Source organism: Ictalurus furcatus, chromosome 13, assembly GCF_023375685.1.
Source record: "Ictalurus furcatus strain D&B chromosome 13, Billie_1.0, whole genome shotgun sequence".
NCBI classification, from domain to species: Eukaryota; Metazoa; Chordata; class Actinopteri; order Siluriformes; family Ictaluridae; genus Ictalurus; species Ictalurus furcatus.
The window spans coordinates 21,178,933-21,204,879 of NC_071267.1; the positions used below are offsets into that span (position 1 = coordinate 21,178,933).

Sequence of the window (25,947 nt, forward strand, 5' to 3'; positions counted from 1 at the left end):
ATGCTAATTTTGGTCTTGTAAATCAGATTGTTGATTCCAAATGATGAAAAGAACAGCAGCACGCACCAGTCTACGGATCTCCCTCTCACACTCCTTCTTGATGCGGTTGATCTCCTCTTGGTGGAGATGGTACACACTGCGGATCTCGGCGGCTTTGATCTTGTCGGCCTGCAGGGCTACATTCAGCGCCTCCTCCATCTGCCGCTTCACCCCCTTCAGCTCAGTGATCTCCAGCTGCAGGCGTGAGCGCTCGGCCTCGAAGCCCCGACGTGCCTCTTCCTTCACCTCCACCATCAGAGCCGACTTCACCTGCACATAGTGAGTAGTCACTGATGTTATTTTTACTTCCATTTACATCGAAGCGGTGTTATGAGAATGTGCTTGTATATTGTGGCTCTACTGATAACAATTTTAATTTTAATCATGTCCATTTTCAGCAATCTTTCGATTCTGGGTTTAGCCTGAAATTTTAAATATTTGTTTAAGTACATGTAAATATCACAAGAACTGCTTTATTCCAACATTTTTATTGTTTAACAAATGCAATTATGATCCTAATACAAAGTGAAATTCTTTTCACGTTAATGATTAACACGATTAATATTGACTCAAATAGTACAATCCTCTACGTGTTATACATCATCATACCTAATGCGTTCAATCAGTCTTTGAGTTTTTTTTACTGAAGAAAGATGGAGTGTTTGAAAAATAAAAATGACAAACTGTAGTAGTTTTTTTTTTCTTTTTCTTTTCAAAACTCTGAGAAGTGAGAAGCTAGGGTGCACAAACTTTTGGATTCCACTGTAATCAAAGCTTAACTCGTCAGCACTGTTCAGTTCCCCATCACATTAAGCATTAATTATTAAGTCCATAATTAGTTGACTTTGGTGTGCTAAATCTAGAACCCACTTAAAAGTCAGTGTATGAGTCATGATGCAGATCTGCAAATGTTTTCTCTAAGATCTCCTCCAGTTCTTCACCTTGTCAGTAGAGCCATCTCGGAGTGCATTCACGAGGGCCTGCAGTCTCTGAATCTCTCCGTCTTTGATTTTAATCACCCGTAGCAGCTCGGACTCGTGCTGGCGCAGCAGTGTCTCCCGAACGGAGTGCAGCTCGCGCAACTTCTCCTCGTGTAGCTTGGCCCGCAGCTCGCTCACCACAGCCGCAGACTTGTGCTGCTCATGACGCACCTCCTGCATCTTCTCCCTCTCCAGCTTACTCACCTGTGATAGCGGAAAGAGGAGAAAGAGGGTTAAACATGTACAGTAAGTGTTAAACTTGGGCACTTTTGTTTCAGGTATTCTACAATCCAATAAGTAAATAAGTAAAGTAAACACATTAAAAGTAAATACATCCTGAAAGGAGAAACTGATTTAATTCATTAGTAGCTGAGTACAGCAGAATCAAAGTTTTTGTGCACCACTGTGTATTGTTCAATTGAAATTAATATTGTGGCAATGACTGTTATAAATGCCGGTGGATGTAAAATCACATAAGAAAATCCTTAACTTTGAATGGCAAAATAATAATAATAAAAAATACAGTACAGGTACAGTGGCACAAATGTTTGTTATGTTTAGAATCTGTAGCTTGAATACACCAAGTAAGGATAACAAAGTAAATATATGTGTATAGTATACGCACATTACAGCAATTGATGTTTCCAGTTCATTATCAACATCTTAAATTTATTCTCAAATCTGCAAGATCATATTATTTAGGTTTCTTGTTGGTCAATGTGGACTCACTGTTAGTCATGGATGCAATTAGGAGCAAGGTGTTAATTAATATAAATGATTGTTTAAGCTAGTAAGTGATCATTATTTTCATAATATCCATTAAAAATGGTGAATAATCCTGAAATTGAGTTAGTTCTAACTAATAATGCAAATAATATTAGGAAATGAGAACAACATTGCAGTGGTGGTCCAACAGTTAAGGCTCTGTGTTGTTGATCAGAAGGTCAGGGGTTCAAGCCCAGCACCGCCAAGCTGCCCCTGTTGTGCCCTTGAGCCTCTCTGCTTCAGGTGCACCATATCATGGCTGACCCTGCACTCTGAACCCAACTTCCCAATAAATTGGGATATGTGAAAAAAGAATTTTACTGTGCTGTAACATATATGTGCCAAATAAAGGTTTCTTCTTCTTCTTCCTCTAAGAATAAAATCGCTCATCTAAACCAGTGGTTTTCAAAGTGGGGGCCAGCAGGGAGAGCCGGGGGGCCTCAACAATTTGGTGTGAAAAAAAAAATTCTCACTCTCAGACAACCACACACACACACACACACACAATCAATTCCTAATGTAATGTAATGTAAAGATGTAAGATGTAATTATTAATAAAAAAAGGAGGATATATTCAGAAGTCTGTTTTTTTAATGTGTTTTAAAGACACCTTGCAAAAGTGGGGGCCTCGGTCAAATGTTAATGCCATTTGGGGGGCCTTGCCCTAGAAAAGTTTGTGAACCCCTGATCTAAACCACAGTGTGACATATGACAAGACCTATCAGTCATCCAACACCTAGCTCTTGTCCACATGGGACACATAAATCCCACAAAATCTGCAGAACTACTGTGTGTGTTTTTAAAGCAGCTATACAGAGTAATTGGGGTTTGCATGATTTGTAGCTGAGTAAGAAAATGGAACTCTCCATAGAGAGAGCAGAACCCCAGGCCGAGCTATCCTCAGTCTAAGCCTTTAGAGGGGACCGAGTCATCCATCAGATTAATTAAGGTCAGAAGGAAAAAACATAGTCAATGTGAAGACAATAACTGTGTTTACAATAGAGCAGTTAAGCAAATGTAATGTATACAGTGAGTGTATACTGTGCACTCTTGTATTTAGGGCAAAACTCTGGGTGCAGGATTACATGATTATGGTGCCGTTTAACTTTTATAACTCTTAAACATCTAATAAAACATGCACATTACTATTCCAAAAATATTTACTTTTTTCATTTGACAAGGCTGCATTTTGCTCCAAAACAGTAATAGTGAACAGTGACAGTGTTAAAAGTAATGGGACTTATTTAATGGGGTTGTATTTTCAATGTGACCTCATCAGTCAATATAAAAATATCATAGATTTTTATTTTTATGAGATTAAATTATTATTGTTTTAAATTTTCCCTTAATTTTCTTCCTCCCATGCCATTTTCTATGTGCTATATGTAGTATTTATTATTATTATTATTTATTAATGTTTTATTTATGAGAAATATGCACATATTGTTGTGAAGGACACTTTACCTGTGTTTAAAATGACTTTTAATCATTCCATATTTGTAAGTGTAATATCAGTAGGACACAAATGGCACCCCAATCATGGAATCTTGAAAAGGGTTCATGGTGAGTCATATAACTGGTAACTGGCTAGTGACATGTGAAGACAGTGAGGATAATAATAAAAATGGAAGCTATAGAACATTATAAAAACTAATACTGAAATACTCTTACCAGACCAAAAGGTTCCTCTGTCCTGCAAGTGCCAAAACTAGATTCCAGTCAAAGTGCACTATGTAATCAACTTTCCTTTCCAATGAAACATTGCCTCCACTCCACAAGCTATAACTGGAGTCATGCTGAGGGTGACATGCGCCTCATTTATCACTACCATACATGTTGAGCATTGTTTATTCAGGCCTGAAACAGCAGAGGCATCTCCACCATCTCCAGCTCCTGTCAGTGAGAACACAATAGCTCTGCTCAGTCTGACTGTCTGGTTTGACAGCAGCACATCCTTAAAACTGTGAGCTTTGTGCATTCATTACTGTGCAGTTGGACTGTTTTTCTGCTGCAGCTCATTATTTCACACTGACATAGGCAGGCTGAAGTGTAACATACTCAGTGTGGGATCTCTGGATTCAAGCTAAAGTCACTGCTGCTAAAGTAAATATTTATCCTGAGACTCGCTGTAGGATTCTCTGTTACAGTATAACAAACAGCATGTTTCCAGAGAAATATTTTACAAACAGGAAGCAAATCTTCAAAAGGCTGAGAAAAGAATGGTTTTGCGCTTTCATCAATTGCAGTTGTGTGAATATTCTGGAGAGACTTTTCCAGTTGCAGAAATATTGCAAGGGTGTCATTTGCATTTTCTGAATGGTTATCTGTTCCACCTTTCTAACAGGGGTTTACTCAGAACCTTTTTTTTTTTTTTTTTGGGGGGGGGGGGGGGGGGGGGGGGGCATGCTACATAGCCTCTTTAAGGGTTTCCCCAGAATGAACTTATAAGCTTAGTAAATGGATCCCACTTTTCTAAGTGTGTTGAGGATACAATGACTGCATCGTTGTTAACAAAAAAAAAAAAAAAAAAGAAGAAGGTGTATTGATCATGTCCTCATTTTATACACGCCCAGAAACTAAAGATCTATAATCCTTGCATGATCTTCAGTTTGTCCTATTGGTAGAACACAGAGGATCTATGTAAAACCCTATAACAGTTACCTACATGAAGGTATGAAGAGTGTTGATCATTTTCTAGGAGTCTAGATATGCCAACAGTTCCATTTCTGCCAAACAAAGCAAACATTCTGAATATCTTATGCAAAAATGTAATTGTACATAATCAGGTGGGTGAAAATCTTACTATACTCTGTAGTTCACACTAGCAAACAACCAAGTGACAGTCATTTTCTATATGATTGTATGAAACAGAGCTGTGATAAAGGTGACACTGCAAGCAACACTGAAATAACTGGACTGAGATTTTGTCAATTCTGTGCAATTTAGGTATATAAGCAATAATTCCAAATGATTGGCTCCACTGAATTCTTTGCATAAATCCCATGTCCCGTCCCCTGGAAACACACCAACATTAGTTCCCCACTCAGTTTAGCTCCCATTCAACTCCATTTGAATGAGTCTTTCACTGATGAGATTAAGTGATTTAAGATCAATGCAAAAGAAGGTTTTGCTTTTTGGTGAAAATCAGCACCTCTATCCTGAGGCGTTGACCTTGGAGACTCCTTCCATAAATGTTAAGTACTTGTCTCCTTACAGAAAACTTTACAATATCAATATGTTTAATAACCGCATGCTTACCCCCCCCCCCCAGTCTGTTTATTATTACTGTTATTAGCAGTGGTATAATGCATCTTAATCATTGCTATAAAATCAGAGTGTGTAATAATTAACGTTAATTGTGCCTTAAACCTTTTTTAATCTCTAAATTGTTTTATCTTGCAATGAAATAATGATTGTCTTTCCATTGCGTTTTTATTAGGCTTTATATCAAGCTATCATGAGGCTAGAGTGATGGTGGTGTATCCAGGCTCTTACTGATAAACACTTTTCCTTGTGTTCACTTGTTTTCAATTTGTTTGCCAGATAGTTATTGGAAATAATGCACAATCTGCTGCATTAAACATATTCTCTGTCGCTCTCTCTCTCTCACACACACACTTACACACAGTGGGATCCAAATTTAGATTTTAAACTGAACCGTATACAGTCCATATACTAGATGTAAATAAGAGGAAATGAAAGCTGAAATTCTGATCCTGTTGTCTCATATTCGTCTTTAGATCTCAAACACAAATGTCGTCAATGTATAGCAAAAAAAATAGAATCGGCCTTGCTGTTCCAATACTTTTGGAGGGGCCTGTATTTCCTCAGGAGTAGCATACTGTATAATCCAGCACTGTCCATATTGTGTAGCCATGTGTTCATGTACACACAACACATGTAAACACACCGTGCACATGTACACAGAGCATAAAATAAACGTATGCATGAGAGAGCATGGGGTAAAAGGAAGGCTCCATAGACATTCTTACTGCCTTACATCATACACAGACACACACACAAAAAGAACAAGAATTCCTGTGACAATACTGTGCCTTTTTCCCCCATAATAATAAACACAGTATACTGATATTGGAAAGCTCTCAGCTGGCACAGCAGGGGAAACTAAGCTGATCCTGACTTGTTGCCAGATTTTCTACAGGAATCCGATTAAGGAAGCTTCAAAGACGATGCACAGATACATGCATGACTGTAGCCTTTCCAATATTACTCCCTATCAACACTTACATGAATATTCATGAATGTATTACGTATTTAAATATTTATAATAATAAAAAAACAGTGAATGCAAATGAGTTGTTTGCATATGAATCAGTTGCTCAGAGCTGTTCACCATGACATCCAATATTTTAAATGGTGCACTGGCATTTCAGCATTGAAAATATCACCACTCCAAAGATCAGGTGATGTATTATACAACATTTATATTCGCTCTTTCTCAAACTTTCTGTTGATTAATAATCATGTAACTTTAGGGATTGACCACTGATCACAACGTGGCTGAACACAAGTCCATTGCAGGACACCATGCACAGTCTGTCATTTACACCTAGGAGCAATTTAGCATAGAAAATCCACGCCCTGCAATGTTTCTGGGAAAAGTGGAAGAAACTGGAGAACTCGAAGAAAAAACCATGAAGAACATGAGCTCTAACTAGGGAACCATATGATGTGAAGCAGCAACGCTAACCACTACACCACCATGCCATCCACTGAAATAATTTTTTTTAGCAGTAATTTCCCCAGCTCATCATCTCATTGGTCTCAGTCTTTCTAAGTTTCTGGATTAATACTTTGCTAAGCCATTAAGAAATATTTTTTCTAACTATTGTAAAGTTTTAAGAAATATTGTTTTACTTCCTAGTGAAAATATGCATACTGGTTACAATTGCAATTTTCCAAAAAATGATTTATGGGTATTAATATTCTTCATTTAGTAATGTAAACTATATGCAAACTATATATGGTATGTATATAACTGCTGTATTTTAATAGAATATGTACTGGTTCTATCTATTTGGTCAATTCACTAGATATTAGATCTATTAGGTCCATTAGACTAAGAGATACTAGATCTGTTTGGCCTATAAACATAAGGGACCTTCACCATAAAAGACCATCAGCCTCCTGTAGGACATCCTGAAATTCCATTAAATAACCATCAAATACAGATAGATCCATATGAAAAACACAAAAGAACTATAATCAACAATCAATTACTAGCAGAAAGCTGCAATGGTTTCCTTAACTTTTCTTTTTTCAGCAGTCTTTTTTTTTTCACTTGTTTTTTTTTAAACCCCATCTGAACCAAATAATGAAATGTGTGTATTCAGCATATAGATCAGTGACTTATTAAATCATTGGTATCATAAACAAGGCACAGTTCAATTCCATGATGAAGATGAAAGAACATTTATACAAAGTTCTGCCCACCTTGTTCTTCTCCTGCTGCAGTTCAATCTGGATGTCTGTAAGTTTGGCCCTCAGCTCCTCATTGGCTGCCTGCAGGGCTGCCATGGCGTCCGACCGCTCCCCTTTTCCCCGCCCACTGGGTGACTTCTTAGCCATGGTGGGTGGCTCTCCACAGGCCACACCCTTCCCAGGGATGCCCTGAGGTTGTGAAGGATCCCGGTATGATTTTGTTCAGTGTTCAGCTACATCTTCCCACCCACCTGCAGATCACAGATAAAGACATGACACACTCAACTTGGAAGGCAAGCTCGAAGAGAAATTAGATCATGTAGGTCTTACATGTGATCTTACAAACTTTCCAAAAACTGTCTTTTATTATTCAGGATGCTTGAAAAAAAAAACAAAAATAAAACAGATTTTCCACTTCAGTTTCTTTGAAGTAGCCCTTGCACTTGGGGCGCTAAGCTCTACTTTTCTTTTCCAAAGAATTTAAATTCACTTCAGCAAGAGAGGCTCAGAGTGGTGAGAGAGGCAACCTTTGCAGAATAGCTTTGGAAGCAGACCAGAGAAGTTTAAATCGAACAACTCTTCTCACACTATTCGATTCATATGGTTTTGCGAAACAGCATTGAATCCTTCCTCACTTGGCTGCTAAACCTCTCTACACACATCCTCCTTTTTTATTACATGGCTCTCAGTCATGCATTAATATTCACCAGGGGATAAAGCTGGGCTTAGAACTAGCTTAGACTGGGATTTCTCTCCTGCACACTAGCAAATTCATTTACATATAGTTTAATAAAGAAAGATCATAAAAGCTTTGAATTACTGTTGTTTATAATTACACCCTTTAATAGTTTGGGGACGTTAGACTTTTTCTCTGTAATGCTTTTTCAGTGATTTTCAATAACTACAGAGAGAAAAGCAATCATGCCTGGGGAAAAACATGAAATAAAATATACTGGCAGTATGATATGGGGACAACGTGCCACACTGAAAAAAATAATAGGTCTTGCAGTGAGTTACGTAAAATTCAGAAAGGCTTGATTATTGTGATTATAATTATAGCCGTGCCACAGAGTATGGTTACGGCTGTGATTGGACAGTCCTTGCATTTCAGTGTGTCACTACTGCACCACACTGATGAAAGTGAAATGCAATACAACTATGCAATACATTTACGTTCTCTTCTGACACAAAGTCATCATTTAATTCTTAAACAAGTTAAATCTTTTACAGATTCTTTTTCATGAAAGAGATCAAGCGACATGAGTGCAATGCAATGAAGCTTTTGCTTTTCGGTGTCCTCCTGTAGTAAATTGAAAATCAATACCTTCCATGTATTGTGGTTTTACCCCCAGGGGTGACTGATTTTCTGGCACAGCACCACAATGCTGTGCAAATGATATTTGCAGAGAAAAGATGCAGTACAGTCTGTAATAGAAAGGCCCCTGATAAGACAACCTGGACCCAACCGAGCTGCTCTGGGGGAAATTGGATCAAAACCTTGGAATGAGAGAGAGAAGAGTTCAACCAGCTCCATAAACCTTAAGGACAGTCTGCAAGAGTCATTGTGGAGAATCTTTGAGAAATATCTGGAAAACTGACTTTATAAAGAAAGTGTGTTATAGCTAGGTAGGTTTTTTAAATAAATGCATTGTTTAATTGTTTTTTAGTTCACATCAGAAATATTAACATGCCATATACAGTGGGGTCCAAAAGTCAGAGAGCTCTAGTGAAAATGCTAATTTGCAATCTTTTCTAATTTAATGCAACAATTTTAATTACAAATTATATAATTGACAGTAAAGTAACTTGAGTGAAAAGTAGAATCTTGGAAATATTTACATGAATTTCAGTTTCATAGCATTTGGCACGTCTCCGTTTTGCTTTAATAACAGTGTGCACTCGAGCTGGCATGGCCTCCGCAAATTTGTGCAAAAACGTATGATCCATTTCAGATCAAATCCATCTGCGTGTCATCTGAACACATGCTTCAATAGAAGAGATTAGGCGTAATGAAAATCTGACATTTGTACAAAGCATTTAACATGGTCAGTATAACAAATACTGTATGCTTACATTTAAATAGGGGCCTAGAAATAGTGAAGAATCTTGAATATTAGATATTCAAGATACTGAACATTTGATTTCTTTGTTTGAAATATTTCAGAATTCTGTTTATTTTAAATGAAAAAAAAAAAAAATCCCAGATCCCAGATCTTCATTGTGGTCTCAGACTTTTGGACCCCACTTTAGATCTGAATAGACATTTTTAGCCAAAAATATGATTAATTATTGCAAACAAAACAAAAAACGCTTATTTATAAAGACATTTTGAAAAGATACAAAACGCCTAAGCATTTGACATGAATATAACATTTGGTGTTCTAGTATTATATGCTCCATAAAACTAAAAAATTTACTAACATTACACATTAGCACATGCCCACTCATTATTATAGCGCTCATGACTTTTTATAGAACAAGTGCAATATAACACGGAGGGTTACTGCACATGAGAAACTACTCAAAGGCCTCAGATTTCATTGCACTATTATTTTTTTTATCCTGATGCATGCATTAATAAAACACTTTAATGTCAGTGACCCCATTAGAACCATTACAAACATTAGCTTGGAAAAAATATTATTGAAACTAAAACTGCTCACTAATTGCCTAAGCGGCTTAACGGAAGAGCCTCATTACAAGCAAATCTAGTGAACATGTCAGTGGGTGTAACTTTAAAGCATTTCAATCCAGTCTGTGTCATGAGTGGGTTTTCACTGTCAGCATCCAACACCATAAAATTGCCACTCCTTTGCTGTACTAGAAGGTGAGAGAGACTGAGACATATGCTCTCTCTGTGGTTGAGAGCTGGAAAGGATATCAAGGATATGTCACATTTACAGAGCTGCAGCTCTCGCCAGTTCAGTAATTACCCTTTACTCGTCCAGTAAAATTTTGAATAATGTAGAAGTAAGGCACATGGCGAACCAAATTCTTTTTTTTTTTTTTTTTTTTTTTAGAGACATAGCAGAGAGAGGTATAAGTGTAAGAATAGAAGAGTGTGCCATGATGTGTTCAGGAGGAGGCTTTTTGGGTGTTTTTGAAATTAATTTATCACTTTACCATGTTAATGTTGTTGAGAATTAAGATACAAACAACAATAACTAAATAAAAATTCACCCATTCACTCAAAATGTATATGAAATGTACACTATATGCCCAAAAGTATGTGCCCATTCCAACACCATTGTTATTAACACACAGTTGGTCTTCTCTTGTTGTCATAATAAGCTCTACTCTTTGAGAAGGCTTTCAAGAGTTTAAAGCATGGCTATGGGGATTTGTGCTCATTCATCCGAGAGACCATTAGTACGTTCAGGCACTATCTAGTGAGAAGGCCTGGTCGGCGTTCTAATTCATCCCAAAGATGTTCAGTGGGGTTGAGATCAGGGTTCTGTGCAGGCCACGCGAGTACTTCCACTCCAACTTTGGTAAACCATGTCCTCATAGATCTTGCTTTGTTCACAGGGACATTGTCCTTCTGGAACAGGTTGAGGCCTCGTACTTCCACGAAGGGAAACTGCAATGCAACAGCATACGAAACATTCTAAATAATCGTGTGACACCAACTTTGTAGCAGTAGTTTGGGGAAGAACCACATATGGTGGTGTCCGTATACTTTTGGCCATATAATGTAATACCAGTTAAACTAAAATGTCAAAATTATTCAGATATAATCTTTACCTTGGCTGTAACAGTGCAGGATTTGAGATGTATGTATATACATGTCAGTGGACATAATCTTTTAAAGCTACAGTAAATACTAGTTATACAGTGCACTATATAGGTAGTAGACAGCTATATCTGATTCAATTTTCACCGTTATAGTGCTAGCTTTCATAATGCTGGTACATGGAGTGCTCCCTGCTGGATACACCTGATACAATCCAGACCTGTCTCGCTTTCTAATCTGCAAAGATGTGCTAATGTTAAGGTTTCAAGGTTGCAGAATCATGCTATCATAAAACTTTTGTTAAGATTAGTAATCTCTGTCTACTACTTTTTCTAGTTTCATGATGGACTAATATAATGTTAGCTGAAACCATTATATCTGAAGAATCCCACCAAAGTCACTCAAGTGAGCACAGTTGGACCACAGCACCACAATGCTGTGCAAATGATATCTGCAAAGAAAAGATGCAGTACAGTCTGTAATAGAAAGGCCCCTGATCACACAACTTAGACCCAACTGATCTGATCTGGAGGAAGTTGGAATGAGAGAGAGAAGAGTTCAACCAGCTCCATAAACCTTTGGGACAGCCTGCATGGGTCATGGTGGAAAATTGTTTTTTAGTTCATGTCAGAAATATAACTAGTGAAAACGCAAAAATTTTAATTACAAATTATATTATTGACATTAATTTCAGTTTTATAGCATTTGGTATGTCCCCTTTTTGCTTTAATGTTTATTGGCACCCTTTTAGTCAATACTTTATGCTACCTCACTTTGCCAAGATAACAGCTCTGAGTCTTCTCCTATAATGCCTGATGAGGTTGGAGAATACATGGCACACAGAGGATACGTCAGTGTGTGCTCGAGCTGGCATGGACTCCACAAATTTGCGCAAACACTTATGATCCCTTTTTAGATCAAATTCACAAAGAACACATGTTTCAGTAGATGAAATTAGGCATAAGGAAAATCTGATCTTTTGTACAAAGCAGTTAACATAGTCAATATTACAAATACAGACAAATACACTTACAAGCTAAACAAATACAGACTAAACCAAACAATAAACAAATTATGTAAATATGGCTAAATCATCAATCAAACCATCAATCCGTATTCCATACCACTTATTCTACACAGAATCACAGGGGAGACAAGGCGGGGACACCCTGGACAGGGTGCCAACCCATTACAGGGCCCAGTCGCAGACACATTCACACACCACTAACAAATTTTGAAAAGCCAATCAACCTACAGTGCATGTCTTTGGACAGGGGGAGAAACTGCAGTACCTGGAGTAAACCCCCAAAGCACGGGGAGAACATGCAAGCTCTGCGCGCATAAGGCGGTGATGGGATTCGAACCCACATTCCCCTAAGCCACCATGCCCCCATGACAAACTACTAAGATTTAAACTAAATCCAAATAAGCCCAATAATAAATAAATCCAAATAATTAATAACAGAATTAATTACTCTTTTCATTCAGAAAATAAATGTCAGCTCTTTGTCTGTTCAACAGATTCACACATAAAAATGTAAACAATTTCTGTGTAAATTGGGATATTATACATTTTCTATGTATGAAATACAACCCATGTATGCTCTTTGGAAAGGCTTTAAAGCCCATGTGCTGAGTTACTGAAAGTGGCATGCTTTTAAAACATATGCAGGAAATCTGAGACATTAAATTTATCTCACTTGTTGGCAAATGGATGTTGATACATGGGCTTAATAATCCAAATGCTAAATGCGTGTGTATGCCAGCATGTGTGCTTTTATGTTTGAGCAGGATCTACTTTGCTCTGTGACAAACTCACAGCAGTAAGTGAATTTAGTACAATACTTCAATGACACCACTTTAATTCAGAATTCACCATTTCTTGGCCTGGCCACCCTTCACCAGGGTCTTCTTGTAGTTTCAGCATTTCTGCATGAATCCACAGTATGATTAATTATATGTTTTAACAGTGTGTGTTTGGTTGAAATGTATTGGTTAGTACTGAACAATGCGAACCATAGTTAATAATTACTATACCCCGGTGCTGTTGTATAATTTCTCAGCTCACTCATAGGGCATTGTGTGGCTAATAATAAACAGATGGGGGGAAAATATTTAACAAACATATAGTTGTAGATATGAAGAGGTTTTTGTTTATGTAACATGTAACAGGAGAAATGTAACAGGAGATGTTTAGGTAACATTTATGGAGGAGTCTCAGGTTTAAGCACTTTTGTAAAAGTTGGATTCCCGACATGGGGATCTTTATGAGAGAGGAGTTTATTCTTTCAAGTTTCTCAGTAACAAGACAAACTGCAATTTTTGTCGTATTAGCTTAAAAAAAAGAGAGAATGACTGTTTATAACAGCTATAATGTAAGCAATAACAGGAACTAACTTGTCTCTCAGACATTCCACTTCATTAAATGTAACTATAAACAGTTAAAAAACAGATAAGCATAAATAAATTAAACACTGAAATTGTTGGCAAATCACTGTGGTATGAGGGGAATAACACTCTTTGGACCACACTGTTATACCATGTGGTTTTAATCGTAGCACAGCACACATCGATGTGTATATTATCTTAGTATAATAGCACAATTCATTAACTATAATGCTCTCCTTAATACGTCATCACTTCTATAGTAATAACCTAAACAGGGTCTTGAATGCCAGACTCCCCACATACACAGATAAAAAAAAACATGTGTAATTGTTCAGATGGTGAAGTTTTATGTGAGGAGACTTTTATTTAGCATTTTTGGAAGGAGTCTCCAGTGTTAGTGCTTTGTAAATGTGAGAGGTAAAGCTGTAACTTTAAGGTTTCGGACACAGGAGAGTCTTCAGGACAGAGGACTACAAGCTACTGTGCATTGCTTTGTCTCATTAATATCAAGAAAGAGAAGAAAAAAAAGAGAGGCTGGTGAAGCAGTTTTACATACTGTACATGATGAAAGGAACTTGTTTTGTGGAAGTATCCATCCATCCATCTTCTACCGCTTACTCCTTTTCAGGGTCACAGGGAACCTGGAGCCTATCCCAAGGAGCATCAGGCACAAGGCGGGGTACACCCTGGACAGGGTGCCAGTCCATCGCAGGGCACAAACACATACACACTCACACACCCATTCATACTCTACGGACACTTTAGACACGCCAATCAGCCTACCATGCATGTCTTTGGACTGGGGAAGGAAACCGGAGTACCCGGAGGAAACCCCCGCAGCACGGGGAGAACATGCAAACTCCGCACACACATGGCCCTGGCGGGAATCGAAACCCCGACCCTGGAGGTGTGAGGCAAACGTGCTAACCACTAAGCCATCGTGCAAGTATCACGATATGGAAAATAAAACACTGCAGGACTGGCCGTATCAAACCACCTTGACGTTGATTAGTTTCCTAAAACAGCATACTCCATTATGTTCATATGGACACTGAACTATAAGCACATAGGATTTTTTAATTCTCAAAAAAAAAAGGATGAATTGATCTTCCTATGTGAACAAAAATGTTCAGAATAACAGGCCTGTTGCATATTTTGTCTATAAGGGGAAAATAAGGAACAGTATTTAGAGGATCATATTTTGGTCAGAATAAAGGTAATCCCTCTAACAGCTCAGTGGGGGGAAAAGTCAAAACAAACAATGCTGCATAAAAATAGCCTTGTAACACAATCTGCTCAGATTGGTCTGACTCAGTCTTGCTTAAATACACGTGACTTCTTTTCTTTCAACCCAGAAACCGTGACAGCCCATAAGGACTGCTTTTGAAAACAAAAACATGAGCTACATTTTAACGAGCCATGAGTACCCTGCTAGACCGCTCGAGCCACCTCAGTAATGTTCATACTGTTTAAAAAACTTAATCCCAACAAAAAGCATAGCAACCATTGTTTAATTAAAGAAAATTGTTCTCATTTCTGAAATTGCGTCTATGCACAAAATCAATGCCCCATGTCAACAACAGATAATGTACTGAAGGTCATTTTTTGCAGACACATTAACCCTGGTAATGGATTAAACACAGCCACTGGGGGGTTGCTATTGAATTCTTTCCTTACTTTGCATTGAGAATGCTGTTTGTGTCTAAAATATCAATTCCTCTGCATCTCTTTGTGAATTTGAGCGTCTGAGTTGGTACAGCATGAGAAAGCACTTCTACATGATCTTAAAGCAAATGTAATATTTATTTTCTTTAGAACTTACAGTATCTGGTGAGAATACATATTTAAACTATATTTGCCATATATAATAAAATCCAGTATGCCATGCTTTTTGCATCGTATTTTGTATCAGACCGAAACCTTCATTGCAGACTGAATGTATTTCAGAATTAAAGTTTCTTGGTCACCCAACTCATCCGTATGAGTTTCTGTCTTCCCTGAAGCACAACCCATATTTAAAACTGAAAGACTTAAAGTCTAATAAATAATCTAATCTACATGTGACAGTTCCCTAAGCAGTAGTGCTGAGAGATTCTAAAAACCACAGCTGTGAACTCTCTAGTCAAGCACAAACCCAGACAGTTTCCCTGCTTTGAGATTGAATTAGAGGATGATGTTGTAGATCATAAATATGTAACTGAACGTGACAAAAACAAAAAAAAACACATAATAATTAAATAGGGTGCCTCACACCTCCAGGGTTGGGGGTTCAAATCCTGCATCATGTGCGCTTAGTTTGCATGTTCTCCCCATGCTTCGGGGATTTCCTCCGGATACTCTGGTTTCCTCCCCCAGTCCAAACACATGTGTTGTAGATTGATTGACATGTACAAATTGTCCATAGTATGTAAATGTGTGTGCAATTGTGCACTGTGATGGATTGACACCCGCTTGTGCCCCACCTTGTGCCCCGAGTTCCCTAGGATAGGCTCCAGGCTCCTCCACAACCCTGTGTAGGATAAGCGGTATGGAAAATGGATGGAAAAAATAACCAAATAAAGTGAATTATGCTGTCTGTAATAGAAAAGGAAAGTAATAAAAAAATGTAAAATGCAATAAATGTCACTCTCAGTAAGATTCACCTATAGTGATTGTGTGGAGGGGAAAAAATTCTGCAGTTTTTCCTTTTTTTCCCCCAAATGCAGTTCAATATCCAAGACATGTTCTGTGTCTGATGTATCCTGCTTCAGTTTTGCCTTGGAGCTAATATTTAAGAGAAGCCTGTAGCCTCCAGGGTATTATCTTGCAAATATCCATGTTGTGCCATCATATTAGAGATTGTTATAACTTTAACATAAGACATTGTATTCATTCATTCATTCGTTTATTTTCTGTAACTACTTAAATCCTGGTCAGAGTCATGGTGGATCTGAAGTCTATCCCGAGAACAGTGCTTGTGAGGCGGGAATAAACCATGCACAGTATCGCATCTTGCACACAAATTTTCACACATTCATTCACCTCTTTGGGCAATTTATAGCAGTCAAACCACCTTTTGGCATGTTTTTGGTAGGAGGGAGGAAACTAGAGAACCTGGAGGAAACCATGACTTAATCCATGTCAATTTATTCAGTAATGTCAGGTAGACTTGCTTATGGGGTTCATGCTGAATGACTCATTGTTATCTATAAAGATGAACAAAGTTAGATTTCAAAGCTAAAAATAGTAGTACCCAGAATAATTTCCTTCAAGCAGGAAGGGTGGTTTTAAGATGATGGTTCAACTTGAACTCAATTCAACATGACATTTTATAGGCAGACTAATTTGGAGGTGAATTAGAAGTTCTAAGTTGTTCAAATAATGTTACACATCCAATTAGATTTGTAACTAGAATTTTTTTTAATATGACCTTATTTTATTTTATCAAGTATTTGTATGCACCTCCACTCTGTGTTCTCCCCTTGCATTTACTTACTTTACTAGGATAATTCCTTTTAATGTAAATGCAAGGTGTTTTTTTTTTAAAACAATAAAATGAGTTAACATGTAGGACGGGAAAAAGAAGTATACTCCACACTAGTGTTAATTTTGTAATGAAAACTATGAAGAAAAATGTTCGTTGATGACCTTTTTTTTTTTTTTTTCCATGACTAAGATGAGATGACACCAACATCATTAATCACTAACTTTGATTATATCAACATTCAATATTGTTGATGAAAAAAGATAAAAATATAATTAAAAAAAAATAATAACTTTACCAAAATGTCTCTTAATATTCATACACAAAATAGACTTTTTTTTTCAAATTGTTTTTTTTTTTCCATGCATAAAAGCAAGTTGTGCACATAAGTGTATTCAGCTTGTGGTTGTACAATGTTGACTTTCCTGGTTGGCCATAATACCTGCAGGCTGCAGCCAATAGGAACACTTCTCTATCAGTGTCGACCTTACAGCACCAATCAGACCACCTCAGGGAAAATAACAGGTCTTAACAGAGCCGAAAATCTTAACAGAAACAGTTACTGTAACAGATGCGATAGTAGAAACTCTGATATGGATAAAGCTGCATGCATGTACCTCCAGGTTTAATCTATTTTGAATAGATTGGACAGGATGAAAAAAAAAACTATATTAAATTAATTTAGACCACCTGGTAAAAAGCTAGGAGTGAGACGGCAGAGGGTTGTGATATGGAAGATAAGGAGGAATGAACAGTGTTTGTTTTGTGCCACACATAATTCATGAATGTTCCTGTCTTGATACTCAAGAAAGCATATTGTTTGGAGAGATATGAAATAAGTGTAATATTCTTATGTATTATAGAGGTATTTATATTTATATATTTATATTATTCTTACACATATTGACACCAAAAGAAATAAATTCCCCAACTAGAATCCCCCCAGTCTCGGCCATTTCCACCACTGGCTAGACCATCCATCCATTTTCTGTACCACTTATCCTACACAGGGTCGTGGGCCTGGAACCTATCCCAGGGAACTCAGGGCACGAGGCAGGCGGACGCCCAGGATGGGGACCAGCCTATCGCAGGGCACAATCGCACACACATTCGCATACCCATTCACACACTACGGACAATTTGGAAATGCCAATCAGCCTACAGCACATGTCTTTGGACTGGGGGAGGAAACCAGAGAACCCGGAGGAAACCCCCAAATCACAGGAAGCACATGAAAGATCCATGCACGCAGGGCGGAGTCGGGAATCAAAACCCCAACCCCGGAGGTGCAAGGCAAACATGTTAACCACTAAGCAACCATGCCCCCCAAACCCACCCCATCTAGACTAGATTGACTGAAATGTTAATCAATAATAATCTTATACCTAAAATTGTCTACTGTTTTCAGTGACTAAAATGTCAGCAGTGTTCGTTGACTAAAACTAGACTAAAATACATATGGTTTTCTTTGACAAGATACTAAAATGCTGAGACTTTTAGTCAACTAAAACTTGACTTAAAAACAGGATAAGGTTGACTAAATATGATAAAAATGATCAAGGACATTTTACATGGGACTAAGACTAAGTAAAAAAAAATGCTATGAAAATTAGCACTCTTACACAACATGAGTGTGTGTGTGTGTGTGTGTCTGTGTGTGTGTGTGTGGGGGTGGGTGGGTGTGTCCATGCGTCAGTGAGTTGATTTTAAATTCATTCCCCAAAAGCATGAACAACAGCATAAAATCATGACTTAAAGCCCAATCATATTGCAGCTAAATGCTCTCATTCTTCCCCATTTCTGTCATCTGCATTCATGAGCTCTTACATTCTTGATGCAAATTATTCCTGACATTTCACTATGAAGCTCTAGTGAAATTGTTCTAATTGGTGTCTTGTGCAATCTCAGAAAACAGGAAGCCACTTTAAAATATGTAATTGAAACCACAACTTCAATTACATATTTTCAGACCAAGACTGCAGTGCAGGTAATTTGGAACTTATCGATGCTTTAAAAAAGCATAGTTCAATGATGTCTGAAGATTGTGTGAAAGGAAACGATGTTTTAGTGCTGCCTAATATTGATTACTATTGATCAGGTCTCAGGTTCTTGATGGAAATTATCCTGTTACAGTGGTGCTTGAAAGTTTGGGAATACCCTAGAAATTTCTATTTTTCTGCATTAATGACCTAAAACATAGTCCTAAAAGTAGACAAAGAGAACCCAATTATAGAAATGAGACAAAACTATTATACTTGGTCATTTATTTATTGAAGGAAATGATCCAATATTACATATCTGTGAGTGGAAAAAGTATGTGAACCTCTAGGATTAGCAGTTAATTTGAAGGTGAAATTAGAGTCAGGTTTTTTCAATCAATGGGATGACAATCAGGTGTGAGTGAGTGCCCTGTTTTATTTAAAGAACAGGGATCTATCAGGGTCTGATCTTCACACCACATATTTGTGGACGTGTATCATGACATGAACAAATGAGATTTCTGAGGATTTCAGAAAAAGAGTTGTTGATGCTCACCAGGCCGGAAAAGGTTACAAACTCATCTCTAAAGAGTTTGGACTCCACCAATCCACAGTCAGACAGATTGTGTACAAATGGAGGAAATTCAAACCATTGTTACCTTCCCCAGGAGTGGTCCACCAACAAAGATCACTCCAAGAGCAAGACGTGTAATGGTTTGTGAGGTCACAAAGGAATCCAGGGTAACTTCTAAGCAACTAAAGGCCTCTCTCACGTTGGCTAATTTTAATGTTTATGAGTCCACCATCAGGAGAACACTGAACTTCAATAGTGTACATGTCAGGGTTGCAAGGAGAAAACTGCAGCTCTCCAAAAAGAACATTACTGCCTGTCTGCATTTGCTAAAGATCACATGGACATGCCAGAAGGCTATTGTAAAAATGTTTTGTGGATAAATGAGACCAAAATAGAATTTTTTGGTTTAAATGAGAAGTGTTATGTTTGGAAAAAGGAAAACACTGCATTCCAGCATAAGAACGTTATCCCATCTGTGAAATATGGTGGTGGTAGTGTCATGGTTTGGGCCTGTTTTGTTGCACTGGGCCACGATGGCTTGCCATCATTGATGGAACAATGAATTCTGAATTACACTATACAAACGAATTCTGAAGGAAAATGTCAGGAAATCTGTCTGTAAACTGAATCTCAAGGGAAATGCAGCAAGAGAACAATCCTAAGCACACGAGTCATTCTACCAAAGAACGGTTAATGTTTTGGAATGGCCAATTCAAAGTCCTGACCTTAATCCAATAGAAATGTTGTGGAAGAAACTGAAGCAAGCAGTTCATTGAGGAAACCCACCAACATCCCAGAGTTGAAGCTGTTCTGTACTGAGGAATGGGCTAAAATTCCCTCCAAGCTGATGTGCAGGACATTAACAGTTACCGGAAATGTTTAGTTGCAATTAATGCTGCACAAGGGGGTCACACCAGATACTGAAAGCAAAGGTTCACATACTTTTGCCACTCACAGATATGCAATATTGGATAATTATCCTCAATAAATAAATGAGCAAGTATAATATTTTTGTCTCAATTGTTTAATTGGGTTCTTTTTTGTCTACTTTTAGGACTTGGGTGAAAATCTGATTATGTTTTATGTCATATTCATAAAGAAACATGTAAATATCTTATGTAGCTTCTGAAGGGCAGTACTAAATGAAAAAAACCTCAAGATCTTCAAACAAAATTATAACAATTTACACTGATCATCCTGTTAAAAAGTTTACACCCTGGCTCTTAATGTAGTGTGTTACCTTCTTGAGCATCGGTGAATGTTTTCACCTTTTGAAATAGTTGTGTATGACCTCAACATCATATAGCCACTGTTGGAAAGGGGTCAAATATGGAGAAGATGCTGGAAACCAAAGAATGTGCAGGAAGTGGAGGACTGTTCTGTAGAACAGTGGGCAGTTGATCTGTCATGAACAGCCATCACAAAACATAGAAACAGTTGCTGATCTTCCAGGTAACAACACACAGTATTAAGAATTAAGCGTGTGTAAACTTTTGAACTGGTTCATTTGTGTAAATTCAGTTATTATTGTGTCTTGTGGACTATATGTTAACATCTGTTAAATTAAATAGCTTATTCAGGGCAGCACTAAATAAAAAACAAAAGGCAATTTATATGATCACTCATTTATTTATTTATTTATTTTTATTATTATTAACATTTTGCAGATTCTGTAAGGTGTATGTAAACTTATGACCTTAACTCTATAATAGAAATTTGTTGTTGGGCAGTTGTTGAATTCAATTGACAAACACTGAATAAACCCAAATATTCAAGTCAAAACACTTGCATTAAACTTTTAATAACAAACTTGCTAACAGTAAAGGTCTTCCAAAATTCCAACACTGATACAAGGCAATTTTACTTAATTATCACTTCCAAAAGATATTGAGGCATGCATTATTTGGCAGAAACTGAGGCCAAATAACACATACATTTGTGTTTATTGATGCCCTGGCCTAATTCCATTCTAAGTGAGTTTTAAATAAATTGATTTTCTGTTCTTGTCTCAGTACAAATCACGTAACTTTGATATGTATGGTTCCTTTTTTTTCTTCTTTCTTTTTTACAGAAGACATTTTCACAAAGAAATCCAGCTCCTTGAAAGCACAAGAGGAAAAAATCTTGAAAGGAACCAGGATCAAAAAGTAATCCCATTCTCTTCTGGCAGACACCAGATGGTGAGATTATAAATCATTACAGTATTCAGCTGTAGAGGGATAAATGCAAATAGTACTAAGGGAGTTGAAAGACTGTTCAGAACAAGTATATTGTAGATAAGAGGCCTGGCATGAGCACAGGACGGTTTTTATGATTATAGCAGCAGTTTATAGGTACAAATCTACAGAGACTTGGGCATGAAAGAGCAAAATAATACAGGGAAATGTGTAAAATTATTTTAGGTAAATGGTAAAAAGCTTTTATAATAATTAATTAATAATATATGTCAGATTATCTGAATTTGTCCAGAGCACTTGGGCAAGAGAACATTTAAGTTCCTTGGTAGAGAATATAACGTATGATACCAGAGGCAAAATGGCTGCAATAATGCTCTCTCTCTGTCCTCAGTTTCACTGGAAGTGTGATGAACGTTGTGATCGGCTCTGCTCAGTTGAGCTGGATACATTTTATGGATCATTGCCTAAGGTGAAAGGGAAATTCCTCCTGGCATCAGTCTGTTTAGAAAGGCTTATCGTGCAGCTCTATTACATACAAGAGGCTGGAGTCACAGCTCAATAACTACCAAGTACCAAAGACAAGCAAACACCAGACATTGTGAGTTAGGCATTGTTTAGATAGGATGTTAATTTAGTTATTAAAGGAATACTTCAACCTTGTTCACCCTAATATTTATCTACCATAGATATGTGTGTGTGTGTGTGTGTGTGTGTGTGTGTGTGTGATTACAGCAGGCAAGAATTGCATGTTTTTCTCAACACCCAGTTATAATGGAAGTCATAAGGGCAGTTATTGAGTCTGTGGGTGCGTCATGTGACTTACAACTTCAAAAGAGCTGACGTGCTGCCTTCTGCCATTTGTGATTCTGAAAGCTCTTCCTCGCCAGTCCCGTTACCTTATAGCACAGTATACACAGTGTCCAGTGGTTCCATACTGCAAAATCTTGGCAGAAGAAGTATGTCATCTGGGTATTTCTCGCTTGCTGTTTAATGAATATTGAGAATTCGGACATACTACTCCTTTGGCGTACTGTTTTTCGCCTACTATATGGTAGGGTAGTGGCAACATGTTTTCTGTTTTGTGGTGTGTGTGTTTTTTTTCTTACTACAGAAAAGACTGTGTTGAAATGATTGTCTGTGGTAATCACTCATACACTACAGATACAGTAGATAAAGATTAGTTGGGAAAATGATGGAGTATAACTTTAAAAATGATGCTTAAAGCAAATCTCAGGATTTTAATCACAGCAGGTTTAAAACAGCTCAGTATACTGAATGTTTAAAAATATTTAAATATTTCTACGAGGCAAAAAACAGAGCATGACTGTGAAATATGCTAAACAAACTGATTTGCAGCTAGTTGCAGGCTGAATTACACACAAAAAAAGGTCTCATCATTCAAATTATTCAAAGGCTTGAGATTAGCGGAGAACAACACTGCTTCAAAAAAAACCTCATGATAAACAGCAAGAGAATTTCCCAGAGTGGCACGGATTGTAGGATTAGTGCTAGTCTGCATGAGACTATTGGGACACAAGGGTAATTTAACCCTTTAATCACCTCTAAGCACTATGACTCAGCATATTTTGCATTAGTAAGGGCATTCATGGTGTAGTTTTCATTCATAATTTATTTTCAAACATACAGCACTATGAGCAGCATTTGTGAAAGCGCATCAGTAATTGAGAGGGTGGTGATTTATACCCCCCCAGAGCCTGGGGCAGGTCAACAATCATGTGATTGAGCTCACCATTCCAATTCATTCATTATGATGAGGGAACATGTGCATTAGTGGTTACTTTATGTTAGATATGGGATTTCTTTATGATGTCATATATTGTAGTTCTTCAGGTGCAGACGTCTTTTAAATCAGATTACATGTGCAGCGTTGGTAGTAATTACAAGCAAGAATATAAACCTTCTGCAAAAATAAAATAACAGAAGAAAATTTAAAAAAATGAATGAATTAATGAATGAATATGTAAACAAACAAATGAATAAATAAATAAATACAATGTCTCTGCTGTGGTCTAGAATAAATATTACATTAAATAGTTAATGTTTTTTATTAAGTAGTTATTCAAAATTTTTTTTTTTTTTTTAAAGTGGGGGGAAAAGTGTCTATAGTTGATCTAAGAATATCACATTACCTCAGATAGAATCAGAATGTCTGGTTTTGTATTTAAAATGACTTTCTAGTGCGATAAAACCACCACAGCAAACATTCATGAACATACAAACTAAATCTGAAGCTGAGAGCCATTTTTCTGCCTTTAACATTTTAGAGCCAAACTCACAACCCACTTGAACAGGTGACCTCTGTTAACACTAATCAATACCCAAATGACATTCATCCATTTTCCATACCGCTTACCCTACACAGGGTCACGGGGAGCCTGGAGCCTATCCCAAGGAACTCTGGGCACAAGGCAGGGGACACCCTGGATGGGGTGCCAATACATTGCAGGGCACAATCTCACACACATTCACACACTACGTACAATTTAGAAATGCCAATCAGCCTACAACGCATGTCTTTGGACTGGGGGAGGAAACTGGAGTACCAGGAGGAAACCTCTGAAGCTTAGGGAGAACATGCAAGCTCCGTGCACACAGGGTGGAGGTGGACCCCAAACCCTGGAGATGCAAGGCAAACATACTAACCACTAAGCCACCAATGATATTTAAAAGTTAAATGTCTTCATTACAGCCAAATATACAGCCATAATGGCAAAAATATATCTGCAATCTGATCAGATAATTCAAAGTCTTTTACAGCGTGCCAACATCAGCATCATATTAAATCAATATGACACATGCATGAAAAAACAAACAAACAAACAAACAAAAAAACTGGATGCAATCCTGGACCATGAAATTCTATCAGAAACAGGAATTTAAAAAACAGACAGGTCAACTGAGGAGAACTAGAACACAAATCCAAGCTCATAGAAGTCTAAAAATAACCCAAGAGTTGGAGCTTTATTGCTGTGAAATGTATTTACTAAGCTGTTGCAGCTAAACAGAATCTGTTACAGAATGTGAATTTCCCGTGTGCAGTGGCAGCTTGCGGTCCAGCAGGCCATGATCGAGATCGTTAACAGGTAAGCTATATCTCCATGACATACGAAACACATATGATCCCTGCTATCATCACAGAAATAAAAAAACCACACAGTTGTGCTTGAATGCATGCAGAGAACAGCAAGAACACCAACCTGCAGATCCTGATCCTGATCGTGCTGCGTTTTCAATCTGCGTGCTGCAGCCGGATCCTCCGTCATCCTCAGTGACTTGTAGCACACGCTCTGAAATGAGAACGGATGTGCTGTCATGCCCAGAGCTTCATACGGACGTTTCAGCATCCCCCTGTTCTCCTCTCATCTCCTCTTATATCATTTCATCTCATTGTATCTGCCCGGTTCTGCAAAGGCACAGAGGATGGATGCAACGCCAAGGACAGCCGGCTTCACAACTGAGCCAGGGTACAATGATTCATCAGAAAGAGCAACAGTCAGGAGGAAACAGGAGAATAGAAAAGAAATCAGAATTGCCAAAGGATGAGTTTTAGAGTGGATGATTCCTAAAGGAGAGAGAGAGAGAGAGAGGGAGAGAGAGAGAGAGAGCAGGGATGGGCACTTACCATAAACACACCCCCAACCCTGATGGAGTGAGGGATGAAGCTGGCAGCAGAGTGGAGGAGAGGAAGAGAGGAGGAGGTGATGGAGGAGGTGTTTGAAGCACGCGCACATACACAAACAAGCGCACACATATACACAGAGGAACTCAGCAGTGTGTTGCAAAACACACTGTTGAGATGCACGACGCTGTGAGCTCAGATCCTGTCATCTCCTGGGAGTGCTCTGTGTGTGTGTGTGTGTGTGTGTGTGTGTGTGTTAGTATTATAGAGAGAACTCATGGCTCTTTTCACCACCTGCTGGCCACGACACTGCATGACGGGGAAGAAATACATACAACACATATTCACCAACCATGATTAAAATAATAATAATAATATAAAAATAAAAACTAGAACAAATCTAGCATAGATGACACATGTCCATCATGTCCAGCTCATTAATCTCTGTTACACTGGAGTAAAAACAGGACATCACCTAGAACTGATTGTGTGAACCTAAATTGTATAACAGAAATAAACACAACACACACAAACAGCCTTCCACTCCTGTAGGTGGTGCTAAAGAGACTTGGTGCCATTCTGGTGACACACATTATAGGATGGTGAAAGAAGATTTACATTTCACATCATTTTACATGATAGTATGTTTCCTATAAGAATCAAGAATGAGGATAAATCTGTTAGTTCTTTGAACAGATCTAACTAGAGTACCGAAAGAGTCTCCTGTAGCACACACACACACACACACACACACACACACGCACAAA

At 37.8% G+C, this 25,947-nt stretch overlaps 1 protein-coding gene across 3 annotated transcripts in view; it reads right to left on the reverse strand.

Annotated features, from left to right (window-relative positions):
- jakmip3 (Janus kinase and microtubule interacting protein 3) overlaps nucleotides 1-25,642 on the reverse strand; it is a 60,936-nt gene extending 35,294 nt beyond the window's left edge. For all 3 annotated transcript variants that reach the window (XM_053639652.1, XM_053639651.1, XM_053639650.1), the window contains exons 1-4: nucleotides 24,759-25,642; nucleotides 7,239-7,477; nucleotides 981-1,223; nucleotides 67-309 (exon numbers count right to left, since the gene is read on the reverse strand). In XM_053639652.1, the coding sequence (XP_053495627.1) occupies nucleotides 67-309; nucleotides 981-1,223; nucleotides 7,239-7,373 (621 nt within the window). In that variant the 5' untranslated portion in view covers nucleotides 7,374-7,477; nucleotides 24,759-25,642. The remainder of the gene's footprint in view (nucleotides 1-66; nucleotides 310-980; nucleotides 1,224-7,238; nucleotides 7,478-24,758) is intronic.
- Between the last annotated feature and the right edge of the window lie 305 nt (nucleotides 25,643-25,947).